Consider the following 19,103-nt stretch of genomic DNA (forward strand, 5'->3'; position numbering starts at 1 on the left):
AACACTTGAAATGTGTCTTTAATAAGGTCATAATGTTATCACATTCTTTTTTTTAAACCAGATCTTCACCTTAAAAACGAGTTAAGATTCAGTTGTTAAATTGGCTAATACTTACAACTGATCATTTAGATCCACATGAAACACGTTTTCAGGTTACCTGACAAAACATTTTTACAGTGCAGTTTACTACTGCCTGTCAGCTGAATTTCTTCCTGATAAATCCTGATAGTCCTACATACTGTTGTCTTGAGATTGGGTGGTATCTCTCTCACTCAGTATGGTCAGAAAGGGAGAGAGAGTAGTTTATGTAAATGCTCCATTTGAATTATATTAGGAGGACGGCCCTATTCTCTGCCCAATAAAAATGGACCAGGGCTGACACCTGGTTATAAACACAGGAAGGATTCCAAAGTAGTAATCGCAAATCGGCAGAAAAAAACCCAACCGGCATCTTCAAGAAACGCAATGACCTCCAGTAAAGTTGAACTGCCAGGAGAGGTGAAGAACGACCCGGCTGCGCTCATGGCATCTCTTCATCTGGTGCCCTCACCGGTACCCAATCCTGAAATCAAGTACACTAAGGTTCGTGAGACTTTTTACAACTTTTTTCAAGAATCATTAAATTGCTTAAACTGGAAATGCAAACTTCGATTAGATGACACTTTCGATCTGTTGTGACTGCGCGCAAACAGATCACTGGTAATGAAGCGCAACGTGTTGCTACCGTGTCATTTATAACAGCCTCGTACCTATACATTTAAACCGAATGTAGCCTACCAGTATTGATCTTAAGATATTGCGGCTCATATGTAGCCTACGGTAGATGATGACTTGATCATGAGGCTCTGCGTATGCATTTGGTAGCAAGTTTTGGCTGTATGGAGTATTCTTTAGGTACGCAGTACGCTATAATTGTGTGCTGTTTGCAATATAGCCTATCGATTCTCCGTTTTATTCAAATCTAATAAACTGGCTCTATTTGTGTCTATACAAAGAGTGTGAAAGTCTAGATAGGCTGCCTGTTAGGCTATATAATACAGAGGGGCATCGATCATGAAAGTTTCTCGATCTTGATAGTGACAATTGTGAGTCCATAGAGCTTTAATAATCGTATTTAAACCAGTTAAGAAGTTTTGCCTTGAACTGAAATGGTTGTCATTATTTATGACTTTACTTTAAATTATAGGCATTTCGGGCGCGTTAGAGATCCGCCTCTCTCTCCTTTGAATTCTGTGGTACAGTCTATAGTTCAGCTTAGTATCTAAATTATTCATAATTTCTTTATGTTGTGGACAAAAAATAAATAAAAAAATCACCAACACGCCATATGTTCATTATTGTGATCACAACGCAACTACTTTACCTCAAGCCTGATCATGTGTATGAAATTTATGGACACTTGTTTTAAATTTAAGTGTTATGGGATACAACCCAGAAGATTTAAAACAGAAACTTTCTACAACTCTAAAATTGCAGGGTTGGTAACAAGTATAGCCTATTATAATTAAAAGTTGGCTTTCACATTCATTTTTAGACATTAATTTTGGACTTATTTAGATGTAATGAATCAGCACTATTATATGATTTCAATGTAGTCATATTAATTTCTCTGAAAATGACAAAGAAGTGCTGAATCATTCCATAAAATGATTATAAAATCTTGTTTTGTTGGTAAGGTCATCTTAAATGATGCCTGTTTTGACAGTAATAATTTTATTGCTGTGAGGTGAGAGAATAAAGTCAAAGTGCAGTGCAGGCCAATTATCACTGTGGTAAAGAGAGTAAAGTTCAGCCAGAGCAAGAGCTGGAGACACCTATGACATACACACCCTGCGTCTCCTGCTCTCATTGCAAACCTGCTTTCAGAAACACAGGAGTGTGAGAAAGATTCATCCTTAGGAATTTGTGTACTGGTTGTATGTGTGTGTGGGGGGTTTCAGTTTGGGCATTAGTGATGTGAACTCCCTTCACACCCTTTTCCATCTCCCTCTTTCTCTCTTTCTCTTGGTCTCTTTCTCTCTATCCCCACCCCCTCTCACTTTTGATTTTGTGTGCCTGGTGCAGCGCAGCACAGCCTCTGATGTAACAGTCCAAATATGCCCAATCAATAATATTCTTTCAAAAGTAGTCAATGCAGAGCCAAGTTTTTATTATTTGTGTAGGTCTGAGGTTAACCCATTTTAGCGAAACTCCGTGGAGACTTCTTAAGTTGTTTTCTGTGCTGTTAATGAGCAGTGCTTTATGCCAGAGACGCTGAGTCATTAATTGGCGTACTTAACATCTCATTCTTTTATCACTGTCAACTACTAATGTAAATACTGAATCATATCCAGTCTGGCATTTAAAGTAAAATAATTAATATCAAGCAGTGAAAGGGAGAGGTAGTGGCAAGTAATTCAGTTAGGTAATACAACAATCATTACAAAACATATTTTGCAGCAGTTAATGGTTTGTTGTATGTGAGTGTCTTGTTATCAGACACAGTCATAATATTTAGTATTTATTTATTTATTATTACTTTTTATTATAATAAATATATCATGCAAAATGTTTCTATTATAGTTATATTTAGATTTTTTTTTAAAATTATTTACGGAAAGCCTTATTTATAAGATTAACACACAATATAATGAGTGCTGCAATTTTTATTTAGTTTTTTATTTGTTCACATGCTAAATCCAAATAATCTGAATAGTTAGGATTGTTCTGTGTACAGTGAAATTACAGTAAAATTGCTACAAGGTGGACTTTGTGCTCCCCAGTAAACTTTTCACCCCACCAATTACATTTGTGGTTATTATGTGACTGTCACTACACCTGTATTTGTTACAGACTTGAGATTAACACACTGATAGGGAATTTATCTGCCCTGCCATTGAACATTTACGACTGAGCTTCCGCTTATCATGCCGATATTTCTCAAAGTCCTGTTGTTTGGTGCAGACACCTGAGCTCAGTACACTTTACAGTCTTACAGAATCTCCTCTTGACTCCACACAGCGTATAAAGAGTGTGTGTTTGACTGGTCACTGGAGAGCTAGTCTGCTGAAGGAGTTCTCTTTCTCTCTTTTTCTGTATGCTGGCCCACTGGCCTGATAATGGCACTAAGGAAGCCATAAATTTGTCTCCGGTGATGGCTGGTTATGGATGTTTTCTCTTCTTTTTTCCTCTTCAGATGGAAAAGAGAAAAAGAAAGGAAAGGTTCTGTTGATAGTGTGAATCAGTGTAATTGATTAGGACCCGGGAGTCTTTTTGAAAGAGAGGTGTTGGATTCCAGCAGGCAGGGTGATGATTTGCTCACTCCATTCAGTTATAACACATAAGTGAAGCAGACTCTTGAGATTAAAACCTGGAAGAAGATAGGAAACAGGAGACAGGATATTACTCTCTCGCTTTCCCCTGTGCCACGCAACTGATAATTGCACATTTGGAATAGATGTGGTTTGCAGTAGGTGGAATTTATCGATGATATTCAATAAATATTTATATATAGATAATCTTTGCATAGAATTCTGGGTTTTCTAATGAATGTGGTTTAGTTGTTCAAGGAATAATTCACTCTTGAAATTAAAAATCTGTCATCATTTACTCACCTTTATGTCGTTCCAAACCTGTATGACATTCTTTTTTCTGTGGAACACAAAAGAAGATATTTTGAAGAATGATTTCACAATAGGTAAAGATTAAATATATTTTTTGTCCATACAATGAAAGTTAGTGTGGTCCAAAATATCTTGATTTTTCCAAATATCTTGTTAAAGTAAGAGTGAGTAAATGATGACAGAATTTCCGTATTTGTCTGTGCATGTGTATGTTTCTCTATACTGAGAGGTTCATGGAGAAAAAGACACTTGATAGCCATTTGTTGGACATGTCTTTATATTATAAGGGCTTAAGCGTCCAGCCAGGACAGTAGTGTGCGCTGAAGTGAGGACTTTTGTAAACTAATCTGGGAGACAGCTTGAGTGAATGAGGTAGGCCCCATCAATCCGTCAGTGCATGAGATAGTACAGATGGGAGTCAGGGGGGTTTCTGCTCTAGAAGCTGTCCAGCAGGGTGTAATATATGGCTGTGTCTCACTGTTAGGGTCAGTGGCCCTGACTTACGAGAGTCTGTCCCATACCTCTGGAGTTTTTCACTTCAAAACCCACCATTTCTTCACATCAAACAGCGGCCAAAGTAGAGCATACACTGAGAAGCTTGATTTATTGTAAGCAGCACAGTGAGGACTCTCTTTCTCTCACCCTCTTTTGCTTTGACTTATAATTTTCCCCCTTTCTTACTCTTGATCTTTTCTTCACATCTTCCTCATTGATTATCTTTGGCCTTTGCACTGTTTTTCTCCCTCAGGAAAAAAAAGAAGCTTGATTTGTCTTTGTATTATTAGCAATAGCATGTTTGTTCTAGCTACTTTTTTAAAATTTAAGCACAGATATGTTAAACAAATATATAACAATTTATTATTATTCTTGTTGTTAAAAGATTAAGGTTCAATTTGTTAAAGGAATAGTTCACAGAAATATGCAAATACTGTCATCATCCTCATTACTCTCTCTCATGTTATTCCAAACCCGTATGATTTTCCTTCTTCTGTAAAACATAAAAGAAGACAGGACTTGAGGTTGAACAGTTAATTTTTTAACAGCATTTATTAATCTAGATAATATATGACAATTCATCTTTAATAATCTATAATATGGTATTCATAATTCTAAATCATAACTACATAAATATAATACATTCATACTAAATAAATATAATACATATGCTATTGTTCATTGTTCAAAATACATTTGTAACTATTGTTCATTTAGACTCTTGAGACATTTAAAAATGTTTAGTGTAAAAATTAACACTAGCCAAGTTTAATAAGTACTAAATATTGTTTATTGTATAAGTTGAACCTTAGTGAAAAGTTTAATCACTTTAGACTAAGATTTGTACACTTTTAGTATGTAATGCTAACTTAGATTGACGGTAGGGGTATCTCTGTCAACCTGCACTGTAGAGTAACATATGTTGCACAATTTGACATCTCAGTTGTGGTAATTGCAATGAATTATGTTACAGAAAAGAGAGAGTGAGAACATGACATGCTGTCTCACTTCCATGTTTTAAGCTCCCTCTTCTCCTGTAACATCAGTAATTCTCAACATCTTGAAGTGTAAAAAAGAAGTAAAAAGTGAACTGCTCTAGAAAGGATATGAAGCTTCCTGTGTAGACTGAGACCCGGGCTGCAGGTGCCCTGTTAGGATCTGTCTGACTCTGGAATCCTAGCCTGTTCCATGAAAACACAGATAAAGCACACATAGAAAAGAGAATCTATTTACAATGGCCAAGAACTGTTTGCCATTAAATATCCCTCATGTGTCTGAGCCATTAGAAGGTGCTGGCGGCCAAACAGATGTTTCTCTGGCTGTAGCGTGAGCTTTGGCATCCTCGGTCCTCATTCCTGCTCCGCTTCCTCCTGCAGTATAGTGCGAAGCCTCCAGAGAGCTTGCTGGGGCAGATGAGAAACGGATCAGCATTCTACAACTGCTAGAGTCATTCGAGTCACCCCCCAAAAAAGACTCTTCTCTAGCTCTAGCTGTCCCAGAGGAACGAAGTCAACCTCTTGCTTTTGTGGCCGATAACCCTCTTTCCTGTGTGAAGTAATGCTGGGGATAAAGAATCTCAGCAATAAGGAGCATAAGCCTAGTGATGCTGTCATCCTACGCCGTGGGTCTATCTTCCACAATCTGTTTATGATAGGCACTGCATATCTCACCATCTAATTAGCTTTGCAGACGAGCGCAGTCAGCACCGTGAGACTGACAGCTTGAATAAAAAAACATGGAGTAATTCTAAATGTTTGCAGCTGTCTTGTGCTGTGGCCTGCGCGTAAAATCTCAACCTATCCACACTCTGTCTTATTTCGTAACAGCCTGTAGTACAATGTGTTAGTGTAGGATGAACTGGCAGTGCTTCTCTTTCGGTTTGTGTACTGCATCAAGTAGCTGTTTTGTTTACAAGATAATACATTTTCTGGCCGCCTGCTGTTGTAAACAAAATCTAGTTGTCACAGCTTGGCGGTTCGTTTTTATACTCAACTCAAGTTTGAAAGTTCTTCCAGCACTGTGCCTCAAACAAACTCTATACTATATATTTTTTATGATAAATGATAAGAATTTAAGTGAATTTTTTTTTAAGTATATAGATTTTTTATTTTTTTCAATTTAAACAGGAAAGAAATGCTTAAGTAAAATTATATGTCATTTTAAATTGAATGCCATTTTCCTTAAATGTTTCTTTGCTTTTGAATTTGTCTGCCAAAATCAAGCAATAGAAAGTATGGATTGAAAGAAAGTATTAAGCTGAGCATATTGCACCTTTTTTTTAGTGATGTTCAAAACGTTGTTTATTAAAGTTCACCTCTTTAATAAAAATGTCCTCATAATACCCAGTATCCTGAAACCTGTCATAAGTAATTGTTAAACTTTAAATTCAACAAATATTATAGCTGTTTGACAATTGAATATATTTGTTTATATTCTGTTTTGTCAACCATGTTTACACTTGAGTCAGGTTTGTCCCTATTTAGCAATGCTATAATTGAAATGTTTTTATGAAGTCTTCACAAGGACAAATATGGACCATAACTGTGTCTACACTGAAATGGAATCAGTGGCATGTAAACGTTAGCATAATTAGAGTTTATTTTGGCTTGTTAATTCACTAAAATGGACATCAAAGTTGGGAGATTTAAGTCATTGTGACCTGTGAGAACTGTATTGTTTACTTCAGGTGTTAAAATTAAATTTCTAACAAGAAAAAAAGCATCTTTTAGCGAGAAGTATTCCGTTTAGATCGTAAAGTACAAATTCCCTGAAATAATGCTTAAGTGTAGTAATGAAGTATGATTACTCAAGTTCTTTACAGCCCTGCTGAAGCCTCCAGCAGTGTTACGGCAAAGAAGTGGTGATCAATATGAATTTTTGCACTTTTGCACTTGCGTTCTTATCCCTTTTCTTTAATCAAAGCCAAAGTATAAAGAAAGCTTGAGAGTTGATTTACTGCACCGGCCTGTCACTCTTTATCAACTTTCTCAATGGGAAGAGACAAAAGTCCGAGAGCCCCCAGAGCTCAGGAAGACTGGGCCAAATAGCCTCTAATGGTCGCTGTTTTCTAGTCGTGATTTAGATGGTGGCCCAGTCCGCTACTCACCCAGCATTCCCCGCTCCTCCATTCCGGGGTGCTGCAAGTGTGGGGTTACGAAGAGCATAAAGCTACCCACCGTCTGCATTCTTCCCCGGCCCACTGGCCTGTCACAGTCTGCTCCTGATTTAAGGCATTCCGCTACAGTGGCCTCTATAAATTTTAAAACTAATTCGCTCCTCTACGGGGCTTTCTGTTTTTGTAACAGGCCCTCGGCTCGACAAGGCCACTGACACTTTTATGAAGTGCTCCAAATGAGAGTCAGATTAAAGGTAGCCCCCTTAATGCAGGAGGCCTGTGAGGAGCGAGCGAGGGGTGTCTGATGTAAATGTATCGGAGAGGAATCAGCATGGTACAGACTGATACCTACCCTGACCAGGAGAGATTTATTCATGCCAGTTTTAGGGGAGACGCAGAGTGGGAGCTTGAGCTGCCTCCATGTCAACTGGCATTTTATACCTGTTCTAAAGTAAACATGCCTCTTGGTTTACAGCCAATTAAATTGTACTGAAGCCTGTAAGTTTACATTAGTAAACATGTTGGAGAGTTTGAGGAGGCCCAGGGCCACGGTGCATTTTGAACCAGACGTCTTCCTCTATGCAGATGACATGAAGGGTAAATGTTTTTTACATATGAGTAAATGTTGAGCTCAGAGCCAGCAGTTGCTTTAACACCTTATCCTTCGTTTGTTGAAGTCAACTTAAGTACCATCTGTTTGCATATTGAAATCTCACTTGCCTTATTTGTATGTTGTGTGCTTTGAAAGCAATTTGTGTGCGTAGAGAAAGATGTATTTTTCTTTTCTTCTTTGTCGAGCTTGAAAAATCCATCTTTTGGAATCTGAGGCGGTTGTTTTACGGGTCGCTTCTTTTAACGCATCACCAGAGCCAGAGTGCCGCCCGAGTTTTATGATCTCATAAACGAGCAGTGATGTTGTGAAATGTGTGTCTGTGTATCTCTGCATTTGTGTGTGTGTCTATGCACTTCTATCTGTGTGCACATTTGTGTGTCTGATAGGGATTTATCTCTCCTTTCCCCTTTCCCCCACCTCTTTCTGTCTGGTTGCTGGATCACTCCCAAAAGAGTGATATTGGGCAGCCCTGCAATAGCACACGGTTCCCAGAGATTCCTCTCACACCACAACCATGAAACACACAGGGGGAGAAAGACTGTCTCTTTTAATTCTGTGCATCATCATGAAGTTACTAAATAACTGTAATTCCTCCTGGGTCTAAAGAAGCACATTTTATGGGTGGTGTTTGACATATTCTGCATTAAAATTCTTAATTCTCATGCAAACAGCTGTCTTGTTTTGTTACATCAATTTTAAGTAGTGGTGGACGAAGTATCCAAATCATTTACATGAGTAAATGAAGACAGGCATATAGAATAGAGCTCATAGGTTTGAACTCTGGAGACTCGCTCCAATCAGTGTGATCTGATTCAGTAGTTTCAGCATATACTGTATATACATGTTATTTTAGTATCATTGAGATACTATTATAGTTTTGAATAATATTTTGATTTTATTTTAACTTTTTTTTTTAAGTTTTAGTAATTTTGTTGTGTTTCTGACTTTAAAAAAAATGTAGGGTTTTTTTTCAGTTTTAGTTAACTTAGTCAAATAAAAAAACGTATATATAGTTACTGTCCACCACTGATTTTCAGTAAGTTTTTTATTTATATATTTATTCATTCATTCATTTTTGAAATGGGGCCTCACTGTTTTAAAAACTAATCAGTATCTTTCTCTTCTCTCTCTGTAGATTTTTATTAATAACGAATGGCATGATTCTGTGAGCGGTAAGGTCTTCAGCACATACAACCCGGCCACAGGGGAGAAGATCTGCGATGTCCAGGAAGCAGATAAGGTGTGTGTGTGTGTGCTTTCTTAGCATGCTAGTGTGTTTGTCAGCAAAGTGTGTATTTGGTAATTGGTCAAACCATTGCCAGAAACAGGTTTGGCACAATTGCTCTGTTGGACTACATTTAGTCGTCCAGCACCGCTATTGTGCTTCTCACTTTCAGCCTTCACTCAGCATGAATAAGCATCCAGAATTGAAAGAGAGGGAGGGAGGGAAGTAGGGGGCTGTAGTTCAGTCTAATGTGGTTGAGCAGGCTAGAGGCTGTAGTTCCTCTCTGTAAATCAGGCAGGAAGTGTGGAAAACTAGAATGGATACAGGAAATAAAGACCCCCTGAACGTGCAACTGGGGAAATCATTGAGACTCATCCGGAATGAATGGATTTAATTTGTCCCAAAGGTGGACAAACACCTGTTCACAGGATAAGGTTTTATCATTAAGTGCTTTTCTATCTCTCTCTCTCTCTCTCTCGCTCTCTCTCTGCCTCGCTCTCTCCCTGTTCGGTCCCCTCTCTTTGCCTTTCTGTTAGGCTGATGTGGACAAAGCCGTGCAGGCTGCGCGTTCGGCCTTCTCTCTGGATTCAGTATGGAGGAAGATGGATGCATCTGAACGTGGGAAGCTGTTGTTCAAGCTAGCTGACCTGGTGGAAAGAGACCGAGCCTACCTTGCTGTGAGTACTTCATCCAACACTCTCGCCAGATGCAAATACTAAACCTCTACTCAAATGTGTGTAGGGGGGAACTTTCCTAATTTATCTTTTTGTTGTAACATGTTTGTTTTGTTTTGTATGTACAAACGTAGAGAATATTCGTGGAATATCAATTTTATTTAATAAATGTAAACTTTAATGTAAATATTTGGTATAATGCAGTGTTGGATATAATGCAGCCTTTACTTTTGGCCCACGACCCTCAGTCAGGTTTGATTTTTGACCCTTCTTAGTAAAATGTTTGTGCACCTCTGCTATTTATATTCTGTAACACTTACAGTTAGGTTCAATTCATCAACATTAATTAATGCATTGGGTGTCATGAACAATAATGAACAATACTTTTAACAGCTAGGTTAATGCTCATTTCTGCATGTTCTAATACATTTTTAACATTTAAAGTTAAAAGGGGTGGTTGATTGCGATTTCACTTTTTTAACGTTAGTTAGTATGTAATGTTGCTGTTTGAGCATAAACAGTATCTGCAAAGTTATGAAGCTCAAAGTTAAATGCAAACGGAGATATCGTCTTTTAATTTCTGGCAGTTTAATGCCTACAAAAACGGCTGGTATGTACTACAACAAGCTACTTCCCGGGTTCATGACGTCACAAACCCAGGTAAACCCCGCCCTCGGGAAAAGGCAGCAAAGGGGGCGAGGCCATGCTGTGCTGCTTTCGAGAAGAGGAAGAGAAAACTAGGGGTGCACGTAAAAATCTATTCATATATGAATCACGATTCTGTCTTCTAACGATTCTAATGGATTCATAAATTTCAAAATCAATGTTCTAAAGCAGCGGTTCTTAATAGGTGTTTGTCAGCAAAGTGTGTATTTGGTAATTGGTCAAACCATTGCCAGAAACAGGTTTGGCACAATTGCTCTGTTGGACTACATTTAGTCGTCCAGCACCGCTATTGTGCTTCTCACTTTCAGCCTTCACTCAGCATGAATAAGCATCCAGAATTGAAAGAGAGGGAGGGAGGGAAGTAGGGGGCTGTAGTTCAGTCTAATGTGGTTGAGCAGGCTAGAGGCTGTAGTTCCTCTCTGTAAATCAGGCAGGAAGTGTGGAAAACTAGAATGGATACAGGAAATAAAGACCCCCTGAACGTGCAACTGGGGAAATCATTGAGACTCATCCGGAATGAATGGATTTAATTTGTCCCAAAGGTGGACAAACACCTGTTCACAGGATAAGGTTTTATCATTAAGTGCTTTTCTATCTCTCTCTCTCTCTCTCTCGCTCTCTCTCTGCCTCGCTCTCTCCCTGTTCGGTCCCCTCTCTTTGCCTTTCTGTTAGGCTGATGTGGACAAAGCCGTGCAGGCTGCGCGTTCGGCCTTCTCTCTGGATTCAGTATGGAGGAAGATGGATGCATCTGAACGTGGGAAGCTGTTGTTCAAGCTAGCTGACCTGGTGGAAAGAGACCGAGCCTACCTTGCTGTGAGTACTTCATCCAACACTCTCGCCAGATGCAAATACTAAACCTCTACTCAAATGTGTGTAGGGGGGAACTTTCCTAATTTATCTTTTTGTTGTAACATGTTTGTTTTGTTTTGTATGTACAAACGTAGAGAATATTCGTGGAATATCAATTTTATTTAATAAATGTAAACTTTAATGTAAATATTTGGTATAATGCAGTGTTGGATATAATGCAGCCTTTACTTTTGGCCCACGACCCTCAGTCAGGTTTGATTTTTGACCCTTCTTAGTAAAATGTTTGTGCACCTCTGCTATTTATATTCTGTAACACTTACAGTTAGGTTCAATTCATCAACATTAATTAATGCATTGGGTGTCATGAACAATAATGAACAATACTTTTAACAGCTAGGTTAATGCTCATTTCTGCATGTTCTAATACATTTTTAACATTTATAGGGGGGAACTTTCCTAATTTATCTTTTTGTTGTAACATGTTTGTTTTGTTTTGTATGTACAAACGTAGAGAATATTCGTGGAATATCAATTTTATTTAATAAATGTAAACTTTAATGTAAATATTTGGTATAATGCAGTGTTGGATATAATGCAGCCTTTACTTTTGGCCCACGACCCTCAGTCAGGTTTGATTTTTGACCCTTCTTAGTAAAATGTTTGTGCACCTCTGCTATTTATATTCTGTAACACTTACAGTTAGGTTCAATTCATCAACATTAATTAATGCATTGGGTGTCATGAACAATAATGAACAATACTTTTAACAGCTAGGTTAACGCACGCTAAAGGCGGTTTAGCCAATCACAACACACTAGGCTAGCTAACCAATCAGAGCCCATCACCTATTTCTGAGGGAAGGGCTTCATAAATGAAGGAAATGATCAGCATGTTTCTCAGAGAAGGGACAGAGCGGTGTGAATAAAGGTAAATTATGTGAAAAATTATGCGTTTTTTTTTTTTAAACGAAGCATTAACACATGTTAGACTGCACCCCATAAACACTATCAAGCCTAGAAAAAAAAGCAGTGAACCACCCCTTTAAGATATATGAATAAATGTCTTTTTGTATAAAAAAAATAAATAAAATTTAGGTAACGCTTTATTTTGATGGTCCCTTTTGAACATTCTGTTGACAATAAGTAATGTTGCACCTACATGTCTACTAACTGTTTTGCTTAATAAAGTAACTATTTATGGTCATGGTCTCCCAACAGACATTCTACTTACTATAAGTAACTTTGCAAGTACATGTCAGCTTATTCTAACCCTAACCCTACCAGTCTACTAATACTCTAATGAGAGTTAGTAGACATGTAGGTGCAATATTACTTATAGTCAACAGAATGTGTTAAAGGGACCATCAAAATAAAGTTAAACCAAAGTTGATAATAAATACATGTAAATATTTTTTTTAAACTTCATTTTAATTTAAAATGTTACCATTTCTAAATTTTCTACTCTTTTTTGGGGGGGAGTTTTGCAGACTGTAGTGCTGTCACAAATGTATGTTTTATTACTCAGGACTATTCCAGTGTTATCCATCGGATAGAAACTGTATTCCAATATATATATATATATAAATAAACACTTACAACAACTTTAACTGTTTTTTGCAGGTTTTAAAGATCCTGTTTTAAAGATCCTGCATCGTGTTTTTAAATTTTTTTATATTTATTTAATAACTGGTTTTGTAAGTACTGCTCAGTTAGAACCAAGAAGACTGACCCATGCTCTCTTGTTAACATCAATCTTGACTCCCTCATAAATATCACCTTCACTCACGAACCAGCAGTCATCTGGCCAGACTTAAACCAAGTCTCATTCTAGTCAGTGCCAGTTTTTGGTGAGTGAGAATCAGATTTAACCGGACAGAGCCATCTGAGCAGACAAAGACGCTCACAACAATAAGCAAGTGTCTAATGAGTGGGCCTGTCTGTCTGCCTCAGACTTGTTGAAGCTTCATGACAGGAGCCGTAGGAGTTGTTGTTTTTCTAACAATTTTGATTTGTCCTGCAAATGTCTGAAACTCATGATGATGACAACGCCGAGTTGAAACACATGACCTTTGGGCGCTAACGATCACTTAGGTTAAGAGGGAAACGTTAAAGAGAGGTATTGTTCTGTTCCGTGATGTGCTTTTATCTCCGGTGTTCCTCCGCCCTGGACATCTGTTTTTACTTCCCACTCGCGGAGATGTGTCTAAAGAGACAGATTCAGAAACAAAAGTGCTATGTTTGTCTTTGTGCATGCAGCTCTCCGCCGTAGCCATTTTGAGTAAATCTCTTTCATGTTACAGTTTAGACTTGGTCTTAAATGGCCTGAAACAACAGATTTTCTCCATCCAGCTCTGAACAAGTGTCAGAGCAAATTGCTTTGAAAGAAAAATGAGATGTCCATGTGGTTACAATCACTCTTTATATCAATCTAATCCCACGTCGATAAGAAATCATGGCTGGCTGACACAGAGATAACAAAGTCAGGTCTCTGGTGATGGCTATATGAATATCATGTTTCCAGTGGGAGCAGATGGAAGTGTGTGCTTTAGATATGCTTAGTCTGAATGCAGCATGGGGGGTGTCAGGTTTAATCTCTATGAGTGATTTTTCATCACACGCCCACACTCTCATCTTCCTTCTCTCCTCCCAGACCCTGGAGTCTCTGGACACTGGGAAACCTTTCCTCTCCTCCTTCTTTGTGGACCTTCAGGGAACCATTAAAACTTTTCGATATTTTGCTGGATGGGCAGATAAGATCCACGGTTCCACGATTCCGACTGGTAAGATGACGCTCATCCTGTCATAAACTCTCACCATAGAATTAGACAGCATTTAAATTATGGGGGTGTTTGAAGGAGTGGGGGTCTGACCACCCTAAGGATATCAAAACAAAAGTTTGGAGTCTTAAAAGTAGATTACAGAGATTTCTTTTAGCATTTTAGTAACCACAAAAGTTAGCCTGGATGCAAAGTTTCACCTCACAGTAAACAGGCACTCATAAACAGAAATAAGGAAAGCAGTGGGCACTTTTCGTGGGGATAGAAAACACAAATAATGTAATTATTTAACGTTTCATTTTAGATTTCTAAAAATTTTATTTAATTATTAAATATATATTTTAAAAATTAATCTTTGTATTAAAACATCTTTTTATTAAAAAACAAAGGTTTTTTTATTTCCTATAAAATTTATAAAATAAAACTCTTTGTATAAATCCTTACACATACTTTTTTCTACATGTAATATATGTATATGCATATATCTGTATATGTACACTATCATTAAAAAGTTTTGGGGTCAGTAATTGTTTTTTTTTTTTTAAAGAAATGAATACTTTTATTCCGAAAGGAATATTAAATTGATAAAAAATTATAGTAAAGACATTTATAATGTTACATAAGATTTCGTGTGAATAAAGGTAAATTATGTGAAAAATTATGCGTTTTTTTTTTTTAAACGAAGCATTAACACATGTTAGACTGCACCCCATAAACACTATCAAGCCTAGAAAAAAAAGCAGTGAACCACCCCTTTAAGATATATGAATAAATGTCTTTTTGTATAAAAAAAATAAATAAAATTTAGGTAACGCTTTATTTTGATGGTCCCTTTTGAACATTCTGTTGACAATAAGTAATGTTGCACCTACATGTCTACTAACTGTTTTGCTTAATAAAGTAACTATTTATGGTCATGGTCTCCCAACAGACATTCTACTTACTATAAGTAACTTTGCAAGTACATGTCAGCTTATTCTAACCCTAACCCTACCAGTCTACTAATACTCTAATGAGAGTTAGTAGACATGTAGGTGCAATATTACTTATAGTCAACAGAATGTGTTAAAGGGACCATCAAAATAAAGTTAAACCAAAGTTGATAATAAATACATGTAAATATTTTTTTTAAACTTCATTTTAATTTAAAATGTTACCATTTCTAAATTTTCTACTCTTTTTTGGGGGGGAGTTTTGCAGACTGTAGTGCTGTCACAAATGTATGTTTTATTACTCAGGACTATTCCAGTGTTATCCATCGGATAGAAACTGTATTCCAATATATATATATATATAAATAAACACTTACAACAACTTTAACTGTTTTTTGCAGGTTTTAAAGATCCTGTTTTAAAGATCCTGCATCGTGTTTTTAAATTTTTTTATATTTATTTAATAACTGGTTTTGTAAGTACTGCTCAGTTAGAACCAAGAAGCCTGACCCATGCTCTCTTGTTAACATCAATCTTGACTCCCTCATAACTATCACCTTCACTCACGAACCAGCAGTCATCTGGCCAGACTTAAACCAAGTCTCATTCTAGTCAGTGCCAGTTTTTGGTGAGTGAGAATCAGATTTAACCGGACAGAGCCATCTGAGCAGACAAAGACGCTCACAACAATAAGCAAGTGTCTAATGAGTGGGCCTGTCTGTCTGCCTCAGACTTGTTGAAGCTTCATGACAGGAGCCGTAGGAGTTGTTGTTTTTCTAACAATTTTGATTTGTCCTGCAAATGTCTGAAACTCATGATGATGACAACGCCGAGTTGAAACACATGACCTTTGGGCGCTAACGATCACTTAGGTTAAGAGCGAAACGTAAAAGAAAGGTATTGTTCCTTTCTATGACGTGCTTTTATCTCCGGCGTGCTTCCGCCCTGGACATCTGCGTTTGCTTCCCACTCATGGAGATGTGTCTAAAGAGACAGATTCAGAAACAAAAGTGCTATGTTTGTCTTTGTGCGTGCAACTCTCCGAAGCCTGCTGTAGCCATTTTGAGTAAATCTCTGTCATGTTACAGTTTAGACTTTGTCTTAAATGGACTGAAACAACAGATTTTCTCCATCCAGCTCTGAACAAGTGTCAGAGCAAATTGCTTTGAAAGAAAAATGAGATGTCCATGTGGTTACAATCACTCTTTATATCAATCTAATCCCACGTCGATAAGAAATCATGGCTGGCTGACATAAAGATAGCAAAGGCAGGTCTCTGGTGATGGCTATATGAGTATCATGTTTCCTAGGGGAGCAGATGTAAGTGTGTGCTTTAGATATGCTCAGTCTGAATGCAGCTTGGGGGGGTTTAATCTCTATGATTGATTTTTTTTCACACACCCACACTCTCATCTTCCTTCTCTCCTCCCAGACCCTGGAGTCTCTGGACACTGGGAAACCTTTCCTCTCCTCGTTCTTTGTGGACCTTCAGGGAACCATTAAAACTTTTCGATATTTTGCTGGATGGGCAGATAAGATCCACGGTTCCACGATTCCGACTGGTAAGATGACGCTCATCCTGTCATAAACTCTCACCATAGAATTAGACAGCATTTAAATTATGGGGGTGTTTGAAGGAGTGGGGGTCTGACCACCCTAAGGATATCAAAACAAAAGTTTGGAGTCTTAAAAGTAGATTACAGAGATTTCTTTTAGCATTTTAGTAACCACAAAAGTTAGCCTGGATGCAAAGTTTCACCTCACAGTAAACAGGCACTCATAAACAGAAATAAGGAAAGCAGTGGGCACTTTTCGTGGGGATAGAAAACACAAATAATGTAATTATTTAACGTTTCATTTTAGATTTCTAAAAATTTTATTTAATTATTAAATATATATTTTAAAAATTAATCTTTGTATTAAAACATCTTTTTATTAAAAAACAAAGGTTTTTTTATTTCCTATAAAATTTATAAAATAAAACTCTTTGTATAAATCCTTACACATACTTTTTTCTACATGTAATATATGTATATGCATATATCTGTATATGTGTGTGAATAAAGGTAAATTATGTGAAAAATTATGCGTTTTTTTTTTTTAAACGAAGCATTAACACATGTTAGACTGCACCCCATAAACACTATCAAGCCTAGAAAAAAAAGCAGTGAACCACCCCTTTAAGATATATGAATAAATGTCTTTTTGTATAAAAAAAATAAATAAAATTTAGGTAACGCTTTATTTTGATGGTCCCTTTTGAACATTCTGTTGACAATAAGTAATGTTGCACCTACATGTCTACTAACTGTTTTGCTTAATAAAGTAACTATTTATGGTCATGGTCTCCCAACAGACATTCTACTTACTATAAGTAACTTTGCAAGTACATGTCAGCTTATTCTAACTACCAGTCTACCAGTCTACTAATACTCTAATGAGAGTTAGTAGACATGTAGGTGCAATATTACTTATAGTCAACAGAATGGGACCATCAAACCATCAAAATAAAGTTAAACCAAAGTTGATAATAAATACATGTAAATATTTTTTTTAAACTTCATTTTAATTTAAAATGTTACCATTTCTAAATTTTCTACTCTTTTTTGGGGGGGAGTTTTGCAGACTGTAGTGCTGTCACAAATGTATGTTTTATTACTCAGGACTATTCCAGTGTTATCCATCGGATAGAAACTGTATTCCAATATATATATATATATAAATAAACACTTACAACAACTTTAACTGTTTTTTGCAGGTTTTAAAGATCCTGTTTTAAAGATCCTGCATCGTGTTTTTAAATTTTTTTATATTTATTTAATAACTGGTTTTGTAAGTACTGCTCAGTTAGAACCAAGAAGACTGACCCATGCTCTCTTGTTAACATCAATCTTGACTCCCTCATAAATATCACCTTCACTCACGAACCAGCAGTCATCTGGCCAGACTTAAACCAAGTCTCATTCTAGTCAGTGCCAGTTTTTGGTGAGTGAGAATCAGATTTAACCGGACAGAGCCATCTGAGCAGACAAAGGCTCACAACAATAAGCAAGTGTCTAATGAGTGGGCCTGTCTGTCTGCCTCAGACTTGTTGAAGCTTCATGACAGGAGCCGTAGGAGTTGTTGTTTTTCGAACAATTTTGATTTGCCCTGCAAATGTTTGAAACCCATGATGATGACAACACCGAGTTGAAACACATGACCTTTGGGCGCTAACGATCACTTAGGTTAAGAGCGAAACGTAAAAGAAAGGTATTGTTCCTTTCTATGACGTGCTTTTATCTCCGGCGTGCTTCCGCCCTGGACATCTGCGTTTGCTTCCCACTCATGGAGATGTGTCTAAAGAGACAGATTCAGAAACAAAAGTGCTATGTTTGTCTTTGTGCGTGCAACTCTCCGAAGCCTGCTGTAGCCATTTTGAGTAAATCTCTGTCATGTTACATTTTAGACTTTGTCTTAAATGGACTGAAACAACAGATTTTCTCCATCCAGCTCTGAACAAGTGTCAGAGCGTATTGCTTTGAAAGAGAAATGCGTCGTCCATGTGGTTACGATCACTCCTTATATCAATCTAATCCCACGTCGATAAGAAATCATGGCTGGCTGACATAAAGATAGCAAAGGCAGGTCTCTGGTGATGGCTATATGAGTATCATGTTTCCTAGGGGAGCAGATGTAAGTGTGTGCTTTAGATATGCTCAGTCTGAATGCAGCTTGGGGGGGTTTAATCTCTATGATTGATTTTTTTTCACACACCCACACTCTCATCTTCCTTCTCTCCTCCCAGACCCTGGAGTCTCTGGACACTGGGAAACCTTTCCTCTCCTCGTTCTTTGTGGACCTTCAGGGAACCATTAAAACTTTTCGATATTTTGCTGGATGGGCAGATAAGATCCACGGTTCCACGATTCCAACTGGTAAGCTGATGCTCATCCTGTCATAAACCCTCACCATAGAATTAGGCAGCATGCAATTTTTGAAGGGTTAGCTTGGATGCAAAGTTTCACCTCACAGTAAACAGACGCTCATAAACAGAAATAGGGAAAGCAGTGGGCAGTTTTCGTGTGATAGAGCGTAGAAAATATAAATACTATAATAATATGAAATTTCATTTGATATTTCGGAAAAAATAATTTAATTATACATATATATATATATATATATATATATATATATATATATATATATATATATA

The 19,103-nt window shown here is 37.3% G+C and overlaps 1 protein-coding gene across 1 annotated transcript in view; it reads left to right on the forward strand.

Moving 5' to 3' along the window:
• Positions 1–346: 346 nt before the first annotated feature.
• LOC107593009 (retinal dehydrogenase 2-like) overlaps positions 347–19,103 on the forward strand; it is a 33,951-nt gene continuing 15,194 nt past the window's right edge. The window contains exons 1-4 of the mRNA XM_016282595.1: positions 347–582; positions 8,961–9,065; positions 9,587–9,727; positions 13,850–13,979. Of these exons, the coding sequence (XP_016138081.1) occupies positions 466–582; positions 8,961–9,065; positions 9,587–9,727; positions 13,850–13,979 (493 nt within the window). The 5' untranslated portion in view covers positions 347–465. The remainder of the gene's footprint in view (positions 583–8,960; positions 9,066–9,586; positions 9,728–13,849; positions 13,980–19,103) is intronic.

This window comes from Sinocyclocheilus grahami, unplaced genomic scaffold, assembly GCF_001515645.1.
Source record: "Sinocyclocheilus grahami isolate Dianchi unplaced genomic scaffold, SAMN03320097.WGS_v1.1 scaffold10.1, whole genome shotgun sequence".
Taxonomy (NCBI): domain Eukaryota; kingdom Metazoa; phylum Chordata; class Actinopteri; order Cypriniformes; family Cyprinidae; genus Sinocyclocheilus; species Sinocyclocheilus grahami.